At 45.4% G+C, this 24,074-nt stretch overlaps 1 protein-coding gene across 1 annotated transcript in view; it reads right to left on the reverse strand.

Moving 5' to 3' along the window:
• vldlr (very low density lipoprotein receptor) overlaps positions 1–24,074 on the reverse strand; it is a 106,421-nt gene that overhangs the window by 57,471 nt on the left and 24,876 nt on the right. The window contains exons 4-7 of the mRNA XM_083639138.1: positions 14,812–14,934; positions 8,156–8,364; positions 1,778–1,940; positions 450–572 (exon numbers count right to left, since the gene is read on the reverse strand). Of these exons, the coding sequence (XP_083495264.1) occupies positions 450–572; positions 1,778–1,940; positions 8,156–8,364; positions 14,812–14,934 (618 nt within the window). The remainder of the gene's footprint in view (positions 1–449; positions 573–1,777; positions 1,941–8,155; positions 8,365–14,811; positions 14,935–24,074) is intronic.

Raw genomic sequence — 24,074 nt, forward strand, 5'->3', positions numbered from 1 at the left:
ACTTCCTGAGGTGGACTGTGAAAGCATTTGTTTGTATCAAGCAGGAATAATCTTGAAACCATCTACTGTGCTGCGCATAATCTTTCATCTTTTGTAATAATACTCATACAGACCATCATCACCATCTCACACACAAAAACTTTACGCTCCCGTTTGTGCGCATGCCCGCGCCGCGATAGTCACTTTTAACCAGTTCGAGTTACACTCTCTCAATTTATTTTGCTTATATGCCCACCAGCTTTGATATCTGTTGGCTGGTTATGCTGATATTTATATCAATATGTGGCTTCTGGGTGAACGTTTAGCGGAGTTGAGGCAGCCATACTGTTTCCGGTCTGACCGGCTGTAAGAGAGACGAAGATCCTATTGAAGGTAGGAGTGAGGCTCGGCCAAAACACACAGGACGCGGAAGCGGTAGTACAAGGTACAGATACACACACACCACTTACTGTTTCTGCAGTTGAGTTCGTCAGAGCCGTCGGTACAGTCTCTCAGGCCGTTGCACTGCCTGCCGCCAGGGATACAGCTTCCATCGTCACACTTGAAATGTTCCGGGCCACAGGTACGCACAGCTGGTGAACACACACACACACACACACACACACAGAAATTCCATTGGCTTCCATTTATCTCCTAGCCAGTCATTAGCCTAGCCTGGTTTTCACTTCACAGGCTCTTAGCTCGCTCTCTGATCCAGAGTGCAGTGCAATAAGCTGAACTGAATAAGCTTCAGTTCTCAGATTAACACACACACAAATCAGCAGACCGTCAGGAGGCCAAGACTCCTGGTGATCCTCTGACACCCAGGAGCCGTCAGGTAGGAGAGCAGAGCGTGGAAAATATACACTAAGGAGTGTGGATGAAACAGACAGACAGGGAAGTTATTTTCGCTGTAGCCCTCACACGACATGAATCAACTTGTACATACTGTAGCCTAGACCTGAACAATTAACCGAAATGTAATGGAAATCACAATATGGCCGACTGCACATTTTGAAATGGCCTTGAAATATTTATCAAGGTGAAAAGTGTGAAAATACTAGGGATGTCAACGGTAATTTTGACTGATTAATTCTATCAGTTAAACAGTTCATTCCCCCCAGCACAATGCAATCCAAAATAGCCCAATTGAGCAGAAAACCGCTCAATCTGGCAACACGGCCTTGACACTGTGTGTGCATGCGTGTGTGTTTCACCCTACAGTCCATCTATGTGGTCTCACTGGCTTTGAGCCCTCTCTCTCCCCCCCAGTCAACCTCACTCTCTTGCTTCCTTGTCAAGCCGGGGGAGGAGCCTAGGTGAACATTTCATGCTCATCTCAAATCTGTGCTCAAATGGACACACGTGTCACGTATAGAAGGGGCTGCACAGTTTAAAAGATGGTCTTAGAAGTGTCAGGAGCAGCTGGAGGTAGGGGTTAGCTACCGAAACCCGGTACCAATATGGTACCGGTACTTTTACAACAACTTTTACTTTTACAACAATTGCCATGCCCGAGCTGCTGAGTGAAATATCCGCCCTCCGGTGCTCCAAAACCGGCGCTGCACGCACCTTCACTAACATTCTAGAGCATAACACATAACATTATTGTTTGAAATCCTGTTTTAAAAAAAATACCCATCCCTAGCTGGAGGTCATGACCTTGGTGGTGAAGACGGGTGTCTCCCGGCAGATCCAATGAGCTCTAGTGAGTCTCAGCCAGGCGTTTTTCTTCACTGAACATAAGTATAAATCTGTCCTCGTAAGCAATCAAATGCTAGCCTGTGATTTGACGTACGACAGTTGGATTCGTCGCTGCCGTCCTTGCAGTCGGAGTCTCCGTCACACCTCCACTTCTTGTGGATGCACTCTCCTGACCTGCACTGCATCTCACTGGACGAACACTTGGCTGGCGGCGTGGGAGGACGGCCGCACCGCGACGGAGACTCGTCTGATTGGTCCTGCATGAGGAGAGAGAGAGAGAGAGAGAGAGAGAGAGAGAGAGAGAGAGAGAGAGAGAGAGAGAGAGAGAGACATTTTCCATCAGTTTCATTCTCCAACTTGTTGCCATCAAGGGGCAACCTGCGTGTCTGAAAGATGGGACCAACTGCACAAATGCCTTAAACCTACATTCTTTCTAATGGCCAGCAGGGGGTGAATCCACTGGCTGCAAAAATAAAAATGAAGCCAATGCGGAAGTGCCTTAAACCTACATTCTTTCTAATGGCTGCAAATATAAGGCCAAATGTATAGAAGCCAATGGGAAAATGACCCTACTTCTCACTTGATGTATGACCTCAGTAAACACTTTCCTAGTTTCAAGTCTTTGATGTTTATTTAGTAAATTATGGTCCCATTTGGATTCAAATAAGACGATAAAGCAGACTATGTTTTGGGGCGTGATTGACAGGTCGCCTGTCCAGTCAGGTCATGGCTCTGTGGGAAACGCCGGGTCTCGCGATAGCCGCTTCTGGCTCCAAATAATCAAGATGGCGACGGCCAAAATGCCAAACACAAGGCTTCAAAAGGGGAGAACAATGGGTGAGGTCTTGGTAGTTGCATTCATATTTGTTGCACGGTCTAGGTTGCTATTTATGATTTTAAATGTTCAGAGATGAAACGATATGAAAATTTCATATGATTATAGTGACGAAAATTATCACAGTTATCAGTACTATCACGGCGTTGTTAAAATGTGCTGAAATTTTTCAAAAGGTACCAATACACTCACAGAAATCATTTCACCAAGTTTTATATTGAAAACTCCAAATCCAATCCAAAAAGGATTGATACAGTCACTGAAATAATTTCTCCAAGGCTGTGCGTTTGCATCTGGGAGACTGTTGCCAACTTTGGTTGATGATGAACAGTATTTACCATGTTTTTCAAAGCGTACGGTTATCGTTTATCACAAGGAATCATTTTATCATGGTTATCGTAAGGAATTTTATCATGGTTATCATTAAAAACCGGTTATAGTTTCATCGCTATTTATCTTACGGTTTATTATTTTAAACTCATGAGATGACAAACCGCTCAAACTGCATGAACAGAAATCCCAAGCTCCGCCCACACTGTTTCAGTGACAGCTGATCTGTGCGACAGATTAGCACTTTCATCAGAATAATAAAACTATACAATGGGGGGAGAATGGGATCAAGAGGAACCGCATGGAGAATTTCTCATGCTTGCGTCATCTCAGAAAGTCATTAGTGTGTATGGGAGAGGATTAACAGTGTGATACTCTGTCTGTAGGGCGGGCGATAGAGAGAGACAGAGTCCAATAGAGTAGCCTACCACAGGGATGACGTATTTTTGCAGGCTTAACCAGAAATCGCCGCCATTTTGGTTCGTCAAGTGGAAAAATCTGTGGGGTTTTAGAATGGGGATTTCACTTAAACGCATCAAATAAGGTCTGTGGTTAACAAAAGTGTATGGGAATGTGAATTTGGGTTCAGCAGGATAATCTTCACGAATGTCAATCACTGTTATGCCTTTTGAAGCGCTTTCTAAAAATCGCGTAAAAAACAAAACAAAAAAACATTTACAAAAGTTTTTCACGTTTGTGAAGATTATCCTGCTGGACCCAAATCCACGCTCTCATAAATTTTTGTTAACCACAGAAAATGATGCATTTAAGTTAAATCCCCATTCTAAAACCCCATTAACTTTTCCCCTGACGAACCCGGAAATATACGGGGGAGGGGGGGGGGGGTAAGCGCTAGTTGCTGCAGTAGTTAGAACCTACAGGCATGTCCAAAGTCCGGTCCTGGGGCCAATTGCGGCCCGCGGACAGATCTTAAGTGGCCCTCGTCTTGTCTCTCAAAATATACTATATGTGGCCCTCCACACACTATTGGTTAATCAAGCAAGTTCAATTAGCATGTTTTCCCTTCACCTAACGATGACACACTATCATACAGTTTGTACAAGAACCAAGTAGGAACAACACATGTACAACTAATGTTTTCACATGGTAAACAAAGTACAATTGTATGTGATTTTTTATTAAAAAAAAATATATAATCCATATGATGCGAGAAGCACCTGCCCCCCCCCCCCAACTCGCGACATTTTCACATGAACTAATCTGGCCCCCATTCAAAAAAGTTTGGGCACCCCTGACCTACACAGACTGGAATGTGTTTGTTTGTGTGTGTGTGTGTGTGTGTGTGTGTGGGGTCAGGAAGGCTCCAGTGCAAAAGGAGCACTACTTTTTCACATCAGCTGGCCTCTTTGTTTTGTTTTGATCTTTATACAGTGAGGCAAATTCCTTTTAATCTTCTACACGCAGGTTTTGAGTTGATGCACCTCAGGCAGATTTGTCTGGTTTTGTTTGGACTTGACCACACATTCTCACTTGCCTATTGCATCAAGTTATCCAATGTTGCATCACACTATATTTCAAGGCACGATACCAAGGCACGATACCAAGGCACGATACCAAGGCACGATACCAAGGCACGATACCAAGGCATGATACCAAGGGCACGATACCAAGGCATGATACCAAGACACGATACCAAGGCACGATACCAAGGCACGATACCAAGGCATGATACCAAGGCACGATACCAAGGCACGATACCAAGACACGATACCAAGGCATGATACCAAGGCACGATACCAAGGCATGATACCAAGGCACGATACCAAGGCACGATACCAAGGCACGATACCAAGGCATGATACCAAGACACGATACCAAGGCACGATACCAAGGCATGATACCAAGGCACGATACCAAGGCACGATACCAAGGCACGATACCAAGGCATGATACCAAGGCACGATACCAAGACACGATACCAAGGCACGATACCAAGGCATGATACCAAGGCACGATACCAAGGCACGATACCAAGGCACGATACCAAGGCACGATACCAAGGCACGATACCAAGGCACGATACCAAGGCACGATACCAAGGCACGATACCAAGGCACGATACCAAGACACGATACCAAGGCACGATACCAAGGCACGATACCAAGGCACGATACCAAGGCACGATACCAAGGCACGATACCAAGGCACGATACCAAGGCACGATACCAAGGCACGATACCAAGACACGATACCAAGGCACGATACCAAGGCACGATACCAAGGCACGATACCAAGGCACGATACCAAGGCACGATACCAAGGCACGATACCAAGGCACGATACCAAGGCATGATACCAAGACACGATACCAAGGCACGATACCAAGGCACGATACCAAGGCACGATACCAAGGCACGATACCAAGGCACGATACCAAGGCACGATACCAAGGCACGATACCAAGGCACGATACCAAGGCACGATACCAAGGCACGATACCAAGGCACGATACCAAGGCACGATACCAAGGCATGATACCAAGACACAATACCAAGGCACGATACCAAGGCATGATACCAAGGCACGATACCAAGGCACGATACCAAGGCACGATACCAAGGCACGATACCAAGGCATGATACCAAGGCACGATACCAAGGCACGATACCAAGGCACGATACCAAGGCATGATACCAAGGCATGATACCAAGACACGATACCAAGGCACGATACCAAGGCACGATACCAAGGCACGATACCAAGGCACGATACCAAGGCACGATACCAAGGCACGATACCAAGGCACGATACCAAGACACGATACCAAGGCATGATACCAAGGCACGATACCAAGGCACGATACCAAGGCACGATACCAAGGCACGATACCAAGGCATGATACCAAGGCACGATACCAAGGCACGATACCAAGGCACGATACCAAGGCACGATACCAAGGCATGATACCAAGACACGATACCAAGGCACGATACCAAGGCATGATACCAAGGCACGATACCAAGGCACGATACCAAGGCACGATACCAAGGCACGATACCAAGGCACGATACCAAGGCACGATACCAAGGCACGATACCAAGGCACGATACCAAGGCACGATACCAAGGCATGATACCAAGACACAATACCAAGGCACGATACCAAGACACGATACCAAGGCACGATACCAAGGCACGATACCAAGGCACGATACCAAGGCACGATACCAAGGCACGATACCAAGGCACGATACCAAGGCACGATACCAAGGCACGATACCAAGGCACGATACCAAGGCACGATACCAAGGCACGATACCAAGACACGATACCAAGGCACGATACCAAGGCACGATACCAAGGCACGATACCAAGGCACGATACCAAGGCACTAGGGGTGTCACAATATATCGTCCCACGAAATTTCGCGATAGTAAAACGTCACGATATGTATCGTTGAGATGAAATCTCATATCGTGATTTTTTTTTTTTTTTTTTTCAAAAGTAGACAAAGAAACGTCTTTGTTTGTTGAAGTTCAATGTGTGGAAAGTAGTTCAGTTGAACAAGTCTCTGAAGAGACACATGAGAAGTTATACAGGAGAGAAACCATTCAATTGAGTTTCTGGCAAAACTGTTTACTTGACAGGAAAAACTGAAGATGCATAAAAAATAGACTAAGAAAAGTCTTGTTGTTTGAGTTTGAAGAAAAACTGAAGATGCATAATGAGAATTTATACTGCTGAGAAACCTTTTAGTTCAAAGTAAATCTAAGTGACGGTGTAACTCATTCTATTTCAAGATAAGCCTTATCTCCAATCTCATGTTTTTTCTAGTTGTTATTGTAATAACAATTTCCCACAACAGCATGTTTTGTATTTGTGCATTTCAAATAAAATACTACTTTTCCAGTCATATATTGTCATTATTCAAGTTTAAAAAAATATTGTTAAAATCGTATCATATCGTTATCGTGAACCCAGTATCGTGATACGTATCGTATCGTGAACTGAGTGTATCGTGACACCCCTACAAGGCACGATACCAAGGCATGATACCAAGGCATAATACCAAGGCATGATAATTTCTCTGGCTGAGGTTAAATATTCTGTTTTAATTAAGTAATCACGATCAACAGGCAGCTTAGCTATGAAGTTGTATCATTGTTACTTTTGCACCTATTGTTGCTGTAGGGAGAACCACACACACACACACACACACACCATGTTGTCATTTCTGTTGCTGTGTGTTTAATAAAACCAGTATGTTTTGGCTCATGACCGTCTGCCGAAACCCTGACGAGGGCCACGATCTGAAACCTGCTAGCTTTACTCATAAACATTTGATCTCAGTATTGGGGCTGCACGATATGCAAAAAAAAACTACAATATTGCGATTATATTGACAGATATTGCGACATAACTCATGATTATTATTTTCAATGGGAATGCTATTTTTTGCATTTAATTTCCACTGGGCAAACAATTTAATAAAAGGTCCCCTCACCCTTTTCCTGGGCTCTGTACCAAATAAGCATGTTCCCTTACAGTGTGGAGAAGATGATTAGTAGGCCAGGACATCTCTGTAGCAGCATAATGCTTCATCTCCGTGTTGCTGTGACACATTGACCTTCATCAAAAAAGTGCAGCTGCTGTGATTTGGAGATTGCACTTGGCCATATTGCGATTTCGACATCGATTTGATTAATTGTGCAACTCTACCCAGTATTGCAAGTGTTCCTGAAATGTACTTCATTTCATCACATGTATTATTCACCTACATTTTGTGAGGCTGCGATCTGCAGTGTGTGTGTGTGTGTGTGTGTGTGTGTGTGTGTGTGTGTGTGTCTGTGTATGTGTATGTGCGCGTGGGGGCAGGATGCAACTAATGACTATTTTCTTTGTTGATTATTTTCTCGATTAATCGATTAGTTGTTTGGTCTATAAAACGTCAGAAGATGGTGAAAAATGTCGATCAGTGTTTCCCAAAGCCCAAGATGTCGTCCGCAAATGATATTCAGTTTACTGTGGTAGAGGAGCAAAGAAACAAGAAAATATTCAGATTCAAGTAGCTGGAAACAGAATTTAGACTTTTTTCTGCATAAAAAAAAATCAATCAATATTGTTATAGCTTTTACTTTTGATAGTGTCATTATCCTTGATGACAGTTATTCTGTTGTCCCTACCTGCTTTTTGTCACCAACATGAAATTTAAAACTCAATAGTTGGCGAATTAATCATTGACAACTAATTGATTAATTGTTGCAGTTCTATTGTGTGTCTGTGTGTGTTTGTCTGTAGTTGTGTGTGTTGGTGTGTGTTGGTGTGTGTGTGTGTGTGTGTGTATTACCTGGCAGTCAACATCGTCGTCACACACCCAGCTTGCAGGGATGCAGGAGGAGTTCCCACACTGGAACTCACTGGGGCCGCAGGAGGAGGGAGCGCACTCCTGCTCGTCTGACGCGTCGCCGCAGTCATCCTCGCCGTTGCACACAAAGTTAGGAGAGATGCAGCGCCCGCTGGCACACGTGAACTCGTTTGGCGCGCACGTGATGTTGCCTTCAGGGGCGGGAGGAGAGGGAGAGGTTATTATGTTGCCTTCAGGGGCGGGAGGAGAGGGAGAGGTTATTATGTTGCCTTCAGGGGCGGGAGGAGAGGGAGAGGTTATTATGTTGCCTTCAGGGGCGGGAGGAGAGGGAGAGGTTATTATGTTGCCTTCAGGGGCGGGAGGAGAGGGAGAGGTTATTATGTTGCCTTCAGGGGCGGGAGGAGAGGGAGAGGTTATTATGTTGCCTTCAGGGGCGGGAGGAGAGGGAGAGGTTATTAGGTTGCCTTCAGGGGCGGGAGGAGAGGGAGAGGTTATTATGTTGCCTTCAGGGGCGGGAGGAGAGGGAGAGGTTATTATGTTGCCTTCAGGGGCGGGAGGAGAGGGAGAAGTTATTATGTTGCCTTCAGGGGCGGGAGGAGAGGGAGAGGTTATTATGTTGCCTTCAGGGGCGGGAGGAGAGGGAGAGGTTATTATGTTGCCTTCAGGGGCGGGAGGAGAGGGAGAGGTTATTATGTTGCCTTCAGGGGCGGGAGGAGAGGGAGAGGTTATTATGTTGCCTTCAGGGGCGGGAGGAGAGGGAGAGGTTATTATGTTGCCTTCAGGGGCGGGAGGAGAGGGAGAGGTTATTAGGTTGCCTTCAGGGGCGGGAGGAGAGGGAGAGGTTATTATGTTGCCTTCAGGGGCGGGAGGAGAGGGAGAGGTTATTATGTTGCCTTCAGGGGCGGGAGGAGAGGGAGAGGTTATTAGGTTGCCTTCAAGGGCGGGAGGAGAGGGAGAGGTTATTATGTTGCCTTCAGGGGCGGGAGGAGAGGGAGAGGTTATTATGTTGCCTTCAGGGGCGGGAGGAGAGGGAGAGGTTATTATGTTGCCTTCAGGGGCGGGAGGAGAGGGAGAGGTTATTATGTTGCCTTCAGGGGCGGGAGGAGAGGGAGAGGTTATTATGTTGCCTTCAGGGGCGGGAGGAGAGGGAGAGGTTATTATGTTGCCTTCAGGGGCGGGAGGAGAGGGAGAGGTTATTATGTTGCCTTCAGGGGCGGGAGGAGAGGGAGAGGTTATTATGTTGCCTTCAGGGGCGGGAGGAGAGGGAGAGGTTATTAGGTTGCCTTCAGGGGCGGGAGGAGAGGGAGAGGTTATTATGTTGCCTTCAGGGGCGGGAGGAGAGGGAGAGGTTATTATGTTGCCTTCAGGGGCGGGAGGAGAGGGAGAGGTTATTAGGTTGCCTTCAAGGGCGGGAGGAGAGGGAGAGGTTATTATGTTGCCTTCAGGGGCGGGAGGAGAGGGAGAGGTTATTATGTTGCCTTCAGGGGCGGGAGGAGAGGGAGAGGTTATTATGTTGCCTTCAGGGGCGGGAGGAGAGGGAGAGGTTATTATGTTGCCTTCAGGGGCGGGAGGAGAGGGAGAGGTTATTATGTTGCCTTCAGGGGCGGGAGGAGAGGGAGAGGTTATTATGTTGCCTTCAGGGGCGGGAGGAGAGGGAGAGGTTATTAGGTTGCCTTCAGGGGCGGGAGGAGAGGGAGAGGTTATTATGTTGCCTTCAGGGGCGGGAGGAGAGGGAGAGGTTATTATGTTGCCTTCAGGGGCGGGAGGAGAGGGAAAGGTTATTATGTTGCCTTCAGGGGCGGGAGGAGAGGGAGAGGTTATTAGGTTGCCTTCAGGGGCGGGAGGAGAGGGAGAGGTTATTATGTTGCCTTCAGGGGCGGGAGGAGAGGGAGAGGTTATTAGTTGTGATTCACAAGTTACAACAAGCACAAGTTCAGGCTCTTCATTATGATCAGACAAGTCTCATCTCATTTGGCTTTTTAGTTTTCAATATAGACCCAAAGCAGAAAGCACATCTTTATCACAAACAACCAAACGTCAATTAAAGACCACAGGGGGCAGTGTAGAGTAGAGCTGCCAAAAATAATCGATTCAGAGATGCATCGCGACACTTCAGCTCAGAAGAGACAACTGAAAGAGAGTCCAAACCGCGCTCCACCCAAGGCACCACGTCAACACCTGCCATCGGATGTGTGCCAGGACCAAGTTGGCCATCTCCCACGAAAGACACAGAGAGGGCGCTGCAGGAATGGTGGCTGTTCAGGGTACACCAACTTACTATGCCACAAGTGTGATGTTCGTCTGTGTATTTCAGGTCACAGGAACTGTTTCTGGGACTATCACTGCAAATAAGCGTAAGCAATTGATTGTAAATGGTGTTCAAAGTGATTTGCAGTCACTTGGAGTATGAGAGGGGGGTGCCTGTTACATTTTGCGGAGTAATTAGGTAATTAGGTTTCTTTAGTACATTTATTGTATGTATTGTTTTCATTTTGTTGTTCTTTTAATAAAATCACAATTCTTAAAAATATGGCTTACATTGATGTTATTATTCATAATGTATACTGTTCTGAGGCCAAATATTATTCATAATGTATACTGTTCTGAGGCCAAATAATAAACCATAACCATATAAATGAACCCTTATGTTGTTTTAATGAAGTATATATACATTTGCCATGTTATTCTGACAATGAGTAAAAATGGCCTATAGGAAATTCTGCTACCCGATTGACCCTACGTTGTGATATTACAACATTTGCATAAAACCTTACAAAAACTTTTTTTTTTTTTAAACACTATATTTTCTTCTCCAAAGTACTCCTACAACACCATCAGAAAGGTTGAATAATTTTTTTTGCAAGTAGAAATATATCCGGGTCTTACAGGGTTAACACGTTCACTGCCAATGACGAGTTGACTCGTCAAACACAATCCAACCGTTCACTGCCAATGACGAGTTGACTCGTCAAAAAATAATTATTTTTTTTGACGGTGCTACGTGGATCAATGCCCCCCACGTCTCCTATAAAAAATATTGGAAGTATTGAATGTGTATAATCTATTTTACCGACCAACTAAGTGGCGACAGTGCTCTCCCGACAGAGAGAAAGCCAACCAAAAACAGCCGCGGGAGGAAGCCATTCTCAAGGAAATGGCATGGCGATTTTACAGTCATCAGTCACCAGACTCGCCCGAGAGCGGCCGCGCCAGCAGCAGCACACCGAGAGCGGAGAGCGGTGCTGGCGTGGGGGATTGCAAATTTGCATAATAGATTATGGGTGAAACACACTTTGAAACACCCGCAGAAAGGCCAGAATCGCACGCATTCCGAAAACCCAGAAACGAACGAGCCTCATTCTCATACTGTAGGCGAAAACGCTTTCACGCTGCTGCACACGGGCGCACAACGGTGGGGGGTTCCAAAAATAGACTGGGTGGGCAGCATAAAGCCTAGAATCGCACAAAGCTTCATCAAAGCTCTCAACCGAAAATCCAAGAAACGATTGAGTCCCATCCACAGTCCACACTCGCCACACTCGCCGACGAGGGGCCGCCAGAGAGGGAGGCTGCTCACTGCTCAGACAGGCAGGAGAAACTGGCTTGTGACAAACGCCACCAGACACGCCCACGGAGGGAGGAGTTTGAAGGAGAGGGTGTTCAGAACTATATTGTTCAGATGTCTGATCTCTCACTGATGCCAAAAATAAATGGTTAAAGTGACTGTTCTGCCTGTTTGATTGAATTTCAGAAAACTGCGATTATCTCAGCTTCCTGTCTCAGACGCTGAAACCATGCTGTACTCAACGGCTAATATCTACATAACTACTAACTCTACAAACTAACTCTTTTAGACAGAGAAAGCACACATTCTATTAGTACTTTTGTGAACTTCGTGTTCACAAAGTCCAAGCAGAAAATTATCCTCGGCTCTTGTAAAATGAGCCAGAATCCTCAAAAAACGGCTTGGCAGAAGCTACCTACAGTAAAAAAAAAATGGCTGGCAGTGAATGTGTTAATAGGACGATTCTGAATCGATTAACAAATATCAAAAATCGATTATTTAATTTTTTTTTTTTTTTAATATATACGGTAATCAAATAAAATAGAATGTAAGTACATGCAGTTGTTTATTTTAATTATGGATCATAATACAATGCAATTCCAAATGCACTTTTATTTTAAAAGTAGCCACACAGTGAGAAAAAAGAAAGTGAGAAAAAATAAATCATGTATTGCGGAAAAAGTGATGCATCGATTTAAGATGCATCGTATAATCGAATCGAATCGAATCGTAGACTTGTATAATCGAATCGTATCGAATCGTGAGATCAGTGAAGATGCACAGCTCTAGTGTAGAGGTAGAAACACTCTCCTCCCACCACAGAGAAGTTCAGTCAGCCTACGTCTTTTCCAGCGTTACGATGGTTGATTTGAGAAGTGATCATGTAAATCTGCGGGGAAGTCTGGTCTCGGTTGCAGCCTGCCAGCAGGAACATTACAAGGAGCAACAAACTACCTAATGCTATAAAAAAGATTGTGTGTCCTGGATGCTGCTGCACTACCACCTCCTCTGGTCGGCCTGTGCAGAGGGGAGGGGAACTGGGGGGAATAGCGTGATCCTCCCACACGCTACGTCCTGCCAGTGAAACTCCTCTCTGTCAAGGTGGGTGAAAAGAAGCGGCTGGCGACTCCACATGTATCACTACTCTACAAGTGCTACTCTGCAAGTGCTACTCTACAAGTGCTACTCTACAAGTGCTACTCTACAAGTCTCCCCAGATCGGGAGAGGGGGTGGAGCAACAACCGGGACAGCAGGGATTGGCTAAGGACAATTGGTTGAGAAAAAGAGAGAGAAAAAATGACAAGAAACAAAACAACTACCGTAAGTGAGAAGTTGATATTTACTCACCTGGCAACTGAACATACAAGCAAGACACCAAAATTACTATAAACAGACATCAGAACATACAACTCAACATATAAATCAACATACTTGATCAGCCTACATATCTTATATATTCCCACATTATACAGCCTATTCATATTGAACACCCAGGCCGCCCCATACCTTTCCACACAGCCTCTTTCACATTCAAGTTACACGACCTTACCTCTTATGATATCCAACCAATTATCTTTATTTCTTACATTAGTCACATCCCCTCAACAGCAAACCTCTAGACAACCTCCAAGCAATTAGCATGCATAAGCCCAGCAGCTACTGTACTGCCTTCATTAGTCCATATATTCCATAGCATATGGCTGCACATTGTGCTATGTTGTGGCATTTCATGGTGCCTTTTCACATTTAATAAGACAGGCAAGACATCCAACGGTATGAAAAGTGTATTTCCAAATCATGTTGGTAATGGCTTCAGGAAAATAGAAATAACCACCTCGCGGTTGTACTGTATGCCTCCGCCAAGTCAAGTTGCCGGTTACATCCATGTCTGTTCAGACTAAATAAAATATATTTAGTGAAGACTTTGAAGGAATTTAATAAATGGTATTGCTGTTTTCACACTGACTAGAGAATGAGTTAAGAAAACAAAAAATGAGATCTGTGAGAGGAAAAAAACTAAACTAAAATTTAGAAACCGCTCACATTTTGGCTGTGGTGTGAACGCAGCCTTGGTGCTACTGTAGATTGAAATGAAAAAATGTCGGACCAAGGTCGCTGAGACCAAGGTTGTGTTGTGAGTGACATCCTCCAGCACCACTTCACCTACAGCAATAAATCATAACAACAATGTTGATGTGATGTCAGGAGGGGAAACAAACTCATCATAAAAGTGCTTCCTGGAAACAGATAACTGAAAGAAAGAGTGGAAGGTGAGAGAACAGAGCAGACACAGAGTGATGGTTAAAGCAGAGGTGTCCAAATTCTTTCCTATGAAGTGCCACAAATGTATCTGGATGGAGGGCTGTGGACCAAAAATAAATGTTGATGTTATGTGAAATTAAATTATGTTAAATGTATTATATTTATTATTATTATTTGATAGACAATTTACATTCAGGATCTAAAATAGTTTGACAGTAATTGTATTAGTTAGCATGAACATATTTAAAAGGAAATGGGACAGAAAGTGCATGGTGTGTAGCCCTAAGCCTACCTATAGAACCATAGACTTTTGAGGCAGAGGTCAAGGGACCCCTTTGAAAATGGCCATGGCAGTTATTCCCTTGTCAAATGTTAGCCTAACTTTGGGCTGTTATTTAGCTCCCTTCCTGACAAGCTAGCATGACATGGTTGTTGGTTGGTACCATGTTAGGTCTTCAGATGATACCAGAACCTTTGCTCTAGCTTTCAAATGAAGCCCGCTTCAGCAACGTGATTTGTATCTTCACTATACAACCAGGAGATGAATGGGAGAAATGACCAAGCAGTGCAGCGGGAGGAAGGCTTAAAAGTACAGTAGGGATACTGCCGCAACAATCTGGAGTTTTGGCAGGTATGTGGGGGAAAACACCTGGAGTTTTGGCAGGTATGTGGGGGAAAACACCTGGAGTTTTGGCAGGTATGTGGGGGAAAACACACACAAAAACAAACCACAAACAAAAACTGAGTCAGGTCGCCAGTTGCCCATCCCCACTTCAGATAAGTGCTTGAATGACGTGTGGTTCCACCTACCACAGTTGAGCTCGTCCTCTCCACTGTCACAGTCTCTCTCTCCGTCACATTTCCAGAAGACGGGGATACACTGGGTGGAGCCCGCTCCGCAGCTGAACTCATTCACACGGCACGTCCTCATGTCTGTATGGAAACACACAGTCATCATTAAGTGTGTTTACATGCACACAATAATCCTTAAAGTGTAACTAACCCCCAAAACACTTTTTTTCAGCTTATGGTGTGTGAAGGATTCTGGGCAAAATCTCCACATTTGAGACCAATCTGTTACAATTGTACAAAGTATCATTTTCAGGCATCATTTGCCCTCTATCATTTGCCCTCTATGGTTCAAACCTGCTTTTTTTTTGCCCTCCAAAATGTCCTACTGTAAATGTGGTTGTCTGTTACGTCACGGCCAACATCCCCCCTTCACCGGTAGGACATAGCACGTGGGAGGATCACGCTATTCCAACCAGTTCCCCTCCCTCTGAACAGGCGCCCCGAACGACCAGAGGAGGAACCACTTCAGCGACCAGGATATTGCATGTTTTGGGGTGGGGTTCCTATATGAAGGAAACCCCCAGGGGGCACGGGGAGAACATGCAAACTCCACACAGAGAGACCCTTTTGACGACCCCACCCGGGCGGTGGGCACTCGAGGACATGCGGACGGGCACACACTCCTTCAGCGCTCACAGCGTCCCAGGTGGGAATCGAACCCAGGACCTTCTAGCTGTGAGGCGACAGCGCTTACCACTGCACCACAGTGCCCCCAGTTTGACAGTTAGAGAGTTGATTTGAGTTAAGTTGTGGACCAGTGATGTAATTTGTGCATGAATGACATCACTGTGTACCACAGAACAGAAGCATTTTCACTTTGTGGATCGTTTTCCTTTTGCTGGCTTTTCAAAACAGTGAAACGTTTTAGGAAACAGGGGGATTAAAAAGAATGAAAAAGGTCAAGTGAAAGTGACTATATAGCTATTTGGCTCATAATGAATGGAGCTCAGGCTCGTTAGTGATCTTATGGTCTCCAACCACAAGTAGCCACTACACTGCCTGCCTCTACATTTAGTCTATCATTAAGCAAACAACAACACAGCACTGAGGACAAAATAAGGCCACACCAGTAGTGAGGTGTGGAGATATAAGACCACACCAGTAGAGGTGTGGGGATAGGTTAAGACCACACCAGTAGAGAGGTGTGGGGATAGGTTAAGCCCACACCAGTAGAGAGGTGTGGGGATAGGTTAAGACCACACCAGTAGAGAGGTGTGGGGATAGGTTAAGACCAAACCAGTAGAGAGGTGTGGGGATAGGTTAAGACCACACCAGTAGAGAGGTGTGGGGATAGGTTAAGACCACACCAGTAGTGAGGTGTGGAGATATAAGACCACACCAGTAGAGAGGTGTGGGGATAGGTTAAGACCACACCAGTAGAGAGGTGTGGGGATAGGTTAAGCCCACACCAGTAGAGAGGTGTGGGGATAGGTTAAGACCACACCAGTAGAGAGGTGTGGGGATAGGTTAAGACCAAACCAGTAGAGAGGTGTGGGGATAGGTTAAGACCACACCAGTAGAGAGGTGTGGGGATAGGTTAAGACCACACCAGTAGGGAGGTGTGGGGATAGGTTAAGACCACACCAGTAGGGAGGTGTGGGGATAGAGTAAGACCACACCAGTAGGGAGGTGTGGGGATAGAGTAAGACCACACCAGTAGAGAGGTGTGGGGATAGAGTAAGACCACACCAGTAGAGGTGTGGGGATAGAGTAAGACCACACCAGTAGAGAGGTGTGGGGATAGAGTAAGACCACACCAGTAGAGGTGTGGGGATAGAGTAAGACCACACCAGTAGAGAGGTGTGGGGATAGAGTAAGACCACACCAGTAGAGGTGTGGGGATAGAGTAAGACCACACCAGTAGAGAGGTGTGGGGATAGAGTAAGACCACACCAGTAGAGGTGTGGGGATAGAGTAAGACCACACCAGTAGAGAGGTGTGGGGATAGAGTAAGACCACACCAGTAGAGGTGTGGGGATAGAGTAAGACCACACCAGTAGAGGTGTGGGGATAGAGTAAGACCACACCAGTAGAGAGGTGTGGGGATAGAGTAAGACCACACCAGTAGAGGTGTGGGGATAGAGTAAGACCACACCAGTAGAGAGGTGTGGGGATAGAGTAAGACCACACCAGTAGAGGTGTGGGGATAGAGTAAGACCACACCAGTAGAGGTGTGGGGATAGAGTAAGACCACACCAGTAGAGAGGTGTGGGGATAGAGTAAGACCACACCAGTAGAGGTGTGGGGATAGAGTAAGACCACACCAGTAGGGAGGTGTGGGGATAGAGTAAGCCCACACCAGTAGGGAGGTGTGGGGATAGAGTAAGCCCACACCAGTAGGGAGGTGTGGGGATAGAGTAAGACCACACCAGTAGGGAGGTGTGGGGATAGAGTAAGCCCACACCAGTAGGGAGGTGTGGGGATAGAGTAAGCCCACACCAGTAGGGAGGTGTGGGGATAGAGTAAGCCCACACCAGTAGGGAGGTGTGGGGATAGAGTAAGACCACACCAGTAGAGGTGTGGGGATAGAGTAAGACCACACCAGTAGAGGTGTGGGGATAGAGTAAGACCACACCAGTAGAGGTGTGGGGATAGAGTAAGACCACACCAGTAGTGAGGTGTGGGGATATAAGACCACACCAGTAGAGGTGTGGGGATAGAGTAAGACCACACCAGTAGTGAGGTGTGGGGATATAAGACCACACCAGTAGAGGTGTGGGGATAGAGTAAGACCACACCAGTAGAGGTGTGGGGATAGGGTAAGACCACACCAGTAGAGGTGTGGGGATATAAGACCACACCAGTAGAGGTGTGGGGATAGGGTAAGACCACACCAGTAGAGGTGTGGGGATATAAGACCACACCAGTAGAGGTGTGGGGATAGAGTAAGACCACACCAGTAGAGGTGTGGGGATATAAGACCACACCAGTAGAGGTGTGGGGATAGGGTAAGACCACACCAGTAGAGGTGTGGGGATATAAGACCACACCAGTAGAGGTGTGGGGATAGGGTAAGACCACACCAGTAGAGGTGTGGGGATATAAGACCACACCAGTAGAGGTGTGGGGATAGGGTAAGACCACACCAGTAGAGGTGTGGGGATATAAGACCACACCAGTAGAGGTGTGGGGATAGGGTAAGACCACACCAGTAGAGGTGTGGGGATATAAGACCACACCAGTAGAGGTGTGGGGATAGGGTAAGACCACACCAGTAGAGGTGTGGGGATAGGGTAAGACCACACCAGTAGAGGTGTGGGGATATAAGACCACACCAGTAGAGGTGTGGGGATAGGGTAAGACCACACCAGTAGAGGTGTGGGGATATAAGACCACACCAGTAGAGGTGTGGGGATAGGGTAAGACCACACCAGTAGAGGTGTGGGGATAGGGTAAGACCACACCAGTAGAGGTGTGGGGATAGAGTAAGACCACACCAGTAGAGAGGTGTGGGGATAGGTTAAGCCCACACCAGTAGAGAGGTGTGGGGATAGAGTAAGACCACACCAGTAGAGGTGTGGGGATAGGTTAAGCCCACACCAGTAGGGAGGTGTGGGGATAGAGTAAGACCACACCAGTAGAGGTGTGGGGATAGGTTAAGACCACACCAGTAGAGGTGTGGGGATAGGTTAAGACCACACCAGTAGAGGTGTGGGGATAGGTTAAGACCACACCAGTAGAGGTGTGGGGATATAAGCCCACACCAGTAGAGGTGTGGGGATAGGTTAAGACCACACCAGTAGAGGTGTGGGGATAGGTTAAGACCACACCAGTAGAGGTGTGGGGATATAAGCCCACACCAGTAGAGGTGTGGGGATAGGTTAAGACCACACCAGTAGAGGTGTGGGGATATAAGCCCACACCAGTAGAGGTGTGGGGATAGAGTAAGACCACACCAGTAGAGGTGTGGGGATAGGTTAAGACCACACCAGTAGAGGTGTGGGGATAGGGGACACACACTTTGCCCGCTAGTACTGTCGACCCATGGGACTATTTTCACCCTTTTCACCCAGATCACCCAGTACAGCAGCTTTTGTGTATTGCAAGCGATAGCATAAACCTGTTAGCTGAAACATAAACTGCTGGGATATGGAAAATCCTGTGCTTACATAAGAGTATGGCTTCTTATCAAGTTTCCAATGTGAATAAATGTACACAGAGGGTGAAACTCCCTTCAACTCTCTAAGCTCTGCCTCTCTCAGCTCAACCTGACAACATGGTAAACCGTTAAAAAACTGACTGGCTTATCGGAAAAACTGCATGTGCCACACAAATATTATTAAAGATCTTTTTTGAATATTCTTAAAAAATTTGGCATACAGACTAAGAAGCATCACTTATTCCAATAACAATTGCAACTTTTTGATTTTGTTTCTATGTTATTCAAACAATCTTCTTCCAATGTGGAGGGCGGTGAAGAGCAGAGACCCATTCATAAAAACTGAGATTTTATTTAAATAAGAGCTGCTTGGTAGACCGAATAAATACCAAATCGAGAACGGCTCCTGAATTTGCGTAAAGCTATTAAATCACGTACTAACAGCCAGGCGTGCAGCGATAAGCCAGGCCACATTATAATTGCCAGATTCTTGATTGGACGTTCCCGGCAAGCACGGCACGGCACTCCGCTCAGTTTAAAATAGGATCACACACAGTTTTGTTCTGCAACTCCAGTCTTAGTGATTTTCATATGTTGACTTCAGCTAAAAGGATTAAATGCTTCCTGAGAAAACCAGAGCCCCTTAATATGAAACCCTTTCTAAATTACAAATAAATGCATGGTGGTCAAGCAAAAAACAAACAAAAACAACAAACAAAAACAAGTCTGTTTTTCTTTGTCCCTGAGAAGTTGACATTTTGAAGTAAAAATGTTTACTGGAGAACAACATGATGACAAACTAAAAGCACTCAGCATGTTTAACCGCAGCTTGGTCGGCTTTAACCTTGACTTTTGAAACTCCCTGTGAGTTATCAATAGACTTCCTTAAATCCACACTTTGACTTACAAAACTGACCACCAAAAAGAAGGAGTCATACTGTACGTGCAGCATGCCATGTCTCCACCCACAGACACACTTTAGATTCCATTCCCTGCTGCCAAGTCATGTGTAGCAGCTGGTCAAACACAACAGCGATATAAAGACTACAGCAGCATAGGCTGACCTGCACGTACGTACACTGCAGCTATGACTGGAACCACACACACACACACACACACAAAAGACTACAGCAGCTAAGGCTGCCCTACACTGCAGCTATGACTGGAACCACACACACACACACACACACACACACACACACACAGCTAAGGCTGCCCTACACTGCAGCTATGACTGGAACTTCACACAAGCTCTTTAAAAGCACACACAGCACTGCGGTAGTGTCACTGGCTGACCTGCATGTACACCATTAAAAAACTGAGGTTGGCACATCCCATCCCGATGTCACCACATTGATAGTCTGTATAGACCCCCTAAACCCTAAACCCATATTACATAACACACCACTAGTCTGTATAGACCCCCTAAACCCTAAACCCATATTACATAACACACCACTAGTCTGTATAGACCCCCTAAACCCTAAACCCATATTACATAACACACCACTAGTCTGTATAGACCCCCTAAACCCTAAACCCATATTACATAACACACCACTAGTCTGTATAGACCCCCTAAACCCTAAACCCATATTACATAACACACCACTAGTCTGTATAGACCCCCTAAACCCTAAACCCATATTACATAACACACCACTAGTCTGTATAGACCCCCTAAACCCTAAACCCATATTACATAACACACCACTAGGGATGTGGATCGAGACCCGGGAAGGAAGGAAACTGACCGAAGTTGAGCTTATCGATTCGATACCGCTATTGAGACTACAAATGACGTGTGCATGTCACTGTTGCCAGTGTGGCACAGCTGTATATGTATTTTAACACTCTTTCTAATGAATCTAATCTAATCTAAAATGTACATGCCATTTCAAATCACTGGTGCACAAACATACTATCTATTGTCCAAAGTTTTTGAATTCAATTGAATTGAACAAAAAATAAAAAAAACGTGTGAGAAATTGAAATTTTGCGCTGGTCTTTTTTTCTTCTTCTTTTTTGTTTTGCTCCAACTGAAATGTGTTGTGGTCACTCATGATTCAGTAGGTCACAGGTTGGCTTGGTTCCTCTTCCAGCCTTAAAACTCGTTATATGAGGATTTTTCTGAATGTCTATGGAGAAAATGAATGAGGAACTCTCTTCCGGGGCTGGAAACATCACGGAAAGTCACGTGACTCTTGAGCTCTAGGTAGGAATGTATTGCCGCCTCGTCTTTCCACCAAATGCTGGAACCATATCGATAGACTTGGATTGTTAAGCAGTCTCCAAAATGATATCAATATCAATCAAAATGAATGATCCCCATCCCTACACACCACACACACACACAATGAAGCACACACTGTAATACTGTGTCATGACTCGGGCTGCATGACATTGACAAATACATAATTTTTGTAAGCACATTTTTTTAAATAAAAAAACGGGGTTGCCGTCATAAAAACATAAATTGTATTCTAAGTGCAATTTAATTATAGGACACAAAGTAGTTGATGTTGCAATTCTGTCTTTTCAAATTGTGCTGCTCTAGCCAGAAATCTCAGCTGATGTCCTACACAATTCAAAGTATGACTACACACACACACACACACACACACACGCACACACCAGTATGTAGTATGCACCCTAATGTCAGCAAGCTGTCAAGGGACAGATCACATGTCACAGCAGGGGGGCGTCGGGCCATTTCAAAGCTGTTTTCACACATTCAGTTCAGGTTCTCAGCATGCAAGAAACTAATATTCAATTACTGGAATGTGTGCGCGTGCATGCGTGCACGTGCGTGTGCGAGTGCGTACGAGTGTGCGCGTGTGTGTGCGCATGCGTGTGTCTCTGTAACCTGCTATATTGCACAGTCTTGGTCCTTGCAGTTGCTCCACTGGCACAGCTGTTGCATTAAAAATGTAAAACCTGCAGGCAGTAAACAGTGGCTTTGAAAAGCAGTCTACAAATAAGACCGAAACACAGAAACACATGTAGGATTTTGGGAAAGGCTCCGCCAAGCCAACCAGACTGTGTGTCCCGCAAAGACTTTTAAGACCCATTCCCATCTAGAACGATAACTATAAAGATACCTATTCACCTTATTCACCACGCCCACTTTTCCTCTCTTCCGTGTTACACGCAATTGTATTTGTTCTTCCGGTTCAGCGCTAGTTGGCGGCCAATTTCAAAACAAAACGTCACTATAATAATGACTGAAGTTTGGCAACATTCAGAATTAAGCTACACTGTGGCCAACTTCAGTGACATGTTCATAGTGTTACTGCTGCGAGGAGCCGATGGCTGTTACCCGGTCGGCATTTAATGTTAGTTACAAAAGCATGTCGATAGTGTTTTCTTACTGCCAGTAGCCGACAGTAGGGTTTGACAGATGGATAGCTAGTCTGACTGGTCAGCACAGCCAGCGCTGCCAGTCCTCGCTGCTCATTAAAGATTTCTGCTCGTTAAATATATATGTTACGTTCTCACCCGAAAAATATTAAAACTTTAAAAGAGTTTGGGTTTTTTGCTTGAAAACAGCTAAAAAATGTCTAAAAATGACGTCACGCAGAAGCATCCTTGTATGGGCAAAGAATAAGATGAATAGAGACACTGCATGAAATAGGCCATGCCCATCACGTGGGAAAGCGCTCCATTCACTTCCATACACCAGCGTAATTTTCCTTGAATTAAACATAGCTAAAAGCTGTTTTGTGGTGGGCTGTGCAGACAACAAATGTGAAAATCGCCAATAAAGTTTTTTTGTGACTAGCTGTCAAGGAAGTTGGAGTGTTCAACGTCCGTATATATGATCTTTGTGTGCAAAACAAAGCGATCATGCACGCCACCACAACATAGAAAGCCAGGATTGGGAGGGGGGATTTGGGGGGGGGTGTTTGTTTTCCCCCGTTTTGGACGTGGCTTCTGAATGATGACGCGCTCCGCAGTGTCTCTATAGCTATAGAAAATATTGCAAATCCACAGTAGATGTGTGGTAAATAAATGAATAGCTTCACTTGGAGACAATTACCACCATGAGCTCACATATAAACAACACACAATAATGTAATGAAAGAGCCATAAAAGAGCATTAGGATCTGACTGCCATCTCCTCCCAGCTTCTTTGAGGCAATTCAAATCCTTCAGCTATGCCGATTACTGACTTTAGAGAGCGAGTAAAATAAAAGTATGTCGGTAAAATAATGTTAATTTTTTTCCTCTGAATAGTTGGTGCCGATATCGTAGTGTGAACGCTTGAGCAACAGCCTATCGTTATATTTATAGTATAAATAAACTATAACAATGTGCTGTTGCTTAAGCTTTCAAACTTTATATGGTAGTTATCTTTATAGTTATCGCTCTAAGTGTGAATGGGCCTTTAAACTGTGCTGAGAAGAGCAACATCTCCCTCTCAAAGCCAAACCACAGAGTCTGGAAGCTGTGATGTACTGACCTGATCATGTCCTCATGTTAGAGATGTTATCACAGCTCTAAGACCCTGACCTTTGACTACTAGCTGCATGTCATGTTTCTTATCTGGGGACAAATCTTGGAACTGAGGTTTTTCTACTGTTGTACTCACCAGTGGTGGAAATGGCATGGAACGCTTGGGAACGGCGTTCCCAGAGCGGTCATTGCGAGAGAACGATGAGAACACATGTGGGAAGGCTCTTCGCCTCTTCCTCAGGGTCCATGATTTTTAGTTTGTTTTTTCTGTTTTTGCATGCTTTTTTTTAGTGAAGGCTTCCTATCTCGACCCCACCTGGGCCGTAGGCACTGAGGACATTGGGATGAGGACACGCCCTCAGCGCCCACAGCATCACAGGCAGGAATCGAACCCAGGACCTTGTTGCTGTGAGGCAACTGTGCCAGTGTTCCACCGTGCCCCCAAGCTTTGTTTTCTAAAAAAAAATATAAAAAAATAAAACGACTAAACGAACATGTTTATAGATGTTTAGCACTGTTTCTCTAAAGCAAGTGTTCGTGAGGTCACAGTGACCTTGAACTTTGACGAAATTCCTTCCAGGCGTTCCCGAGATAGCGCGTTAATGAACATCGCTCGGACAACACGAAACCATAATGCCTCCGGCTTGGCTATCGCCGGCGGAGGCAT

Source organism: Poromitra crassiceps, assembly GCF_964638095.1.
Source record: "Poromitra crassiceps genome assembly, chromosome: 6".
NCBI classification, from domain to species: domain Eukaryota; kingdom Metazoa; phylum Chordata; class Actinopteri; order Beryciformes; family Melamphaidae; genus Poromitra; species Poromitra crassiceps.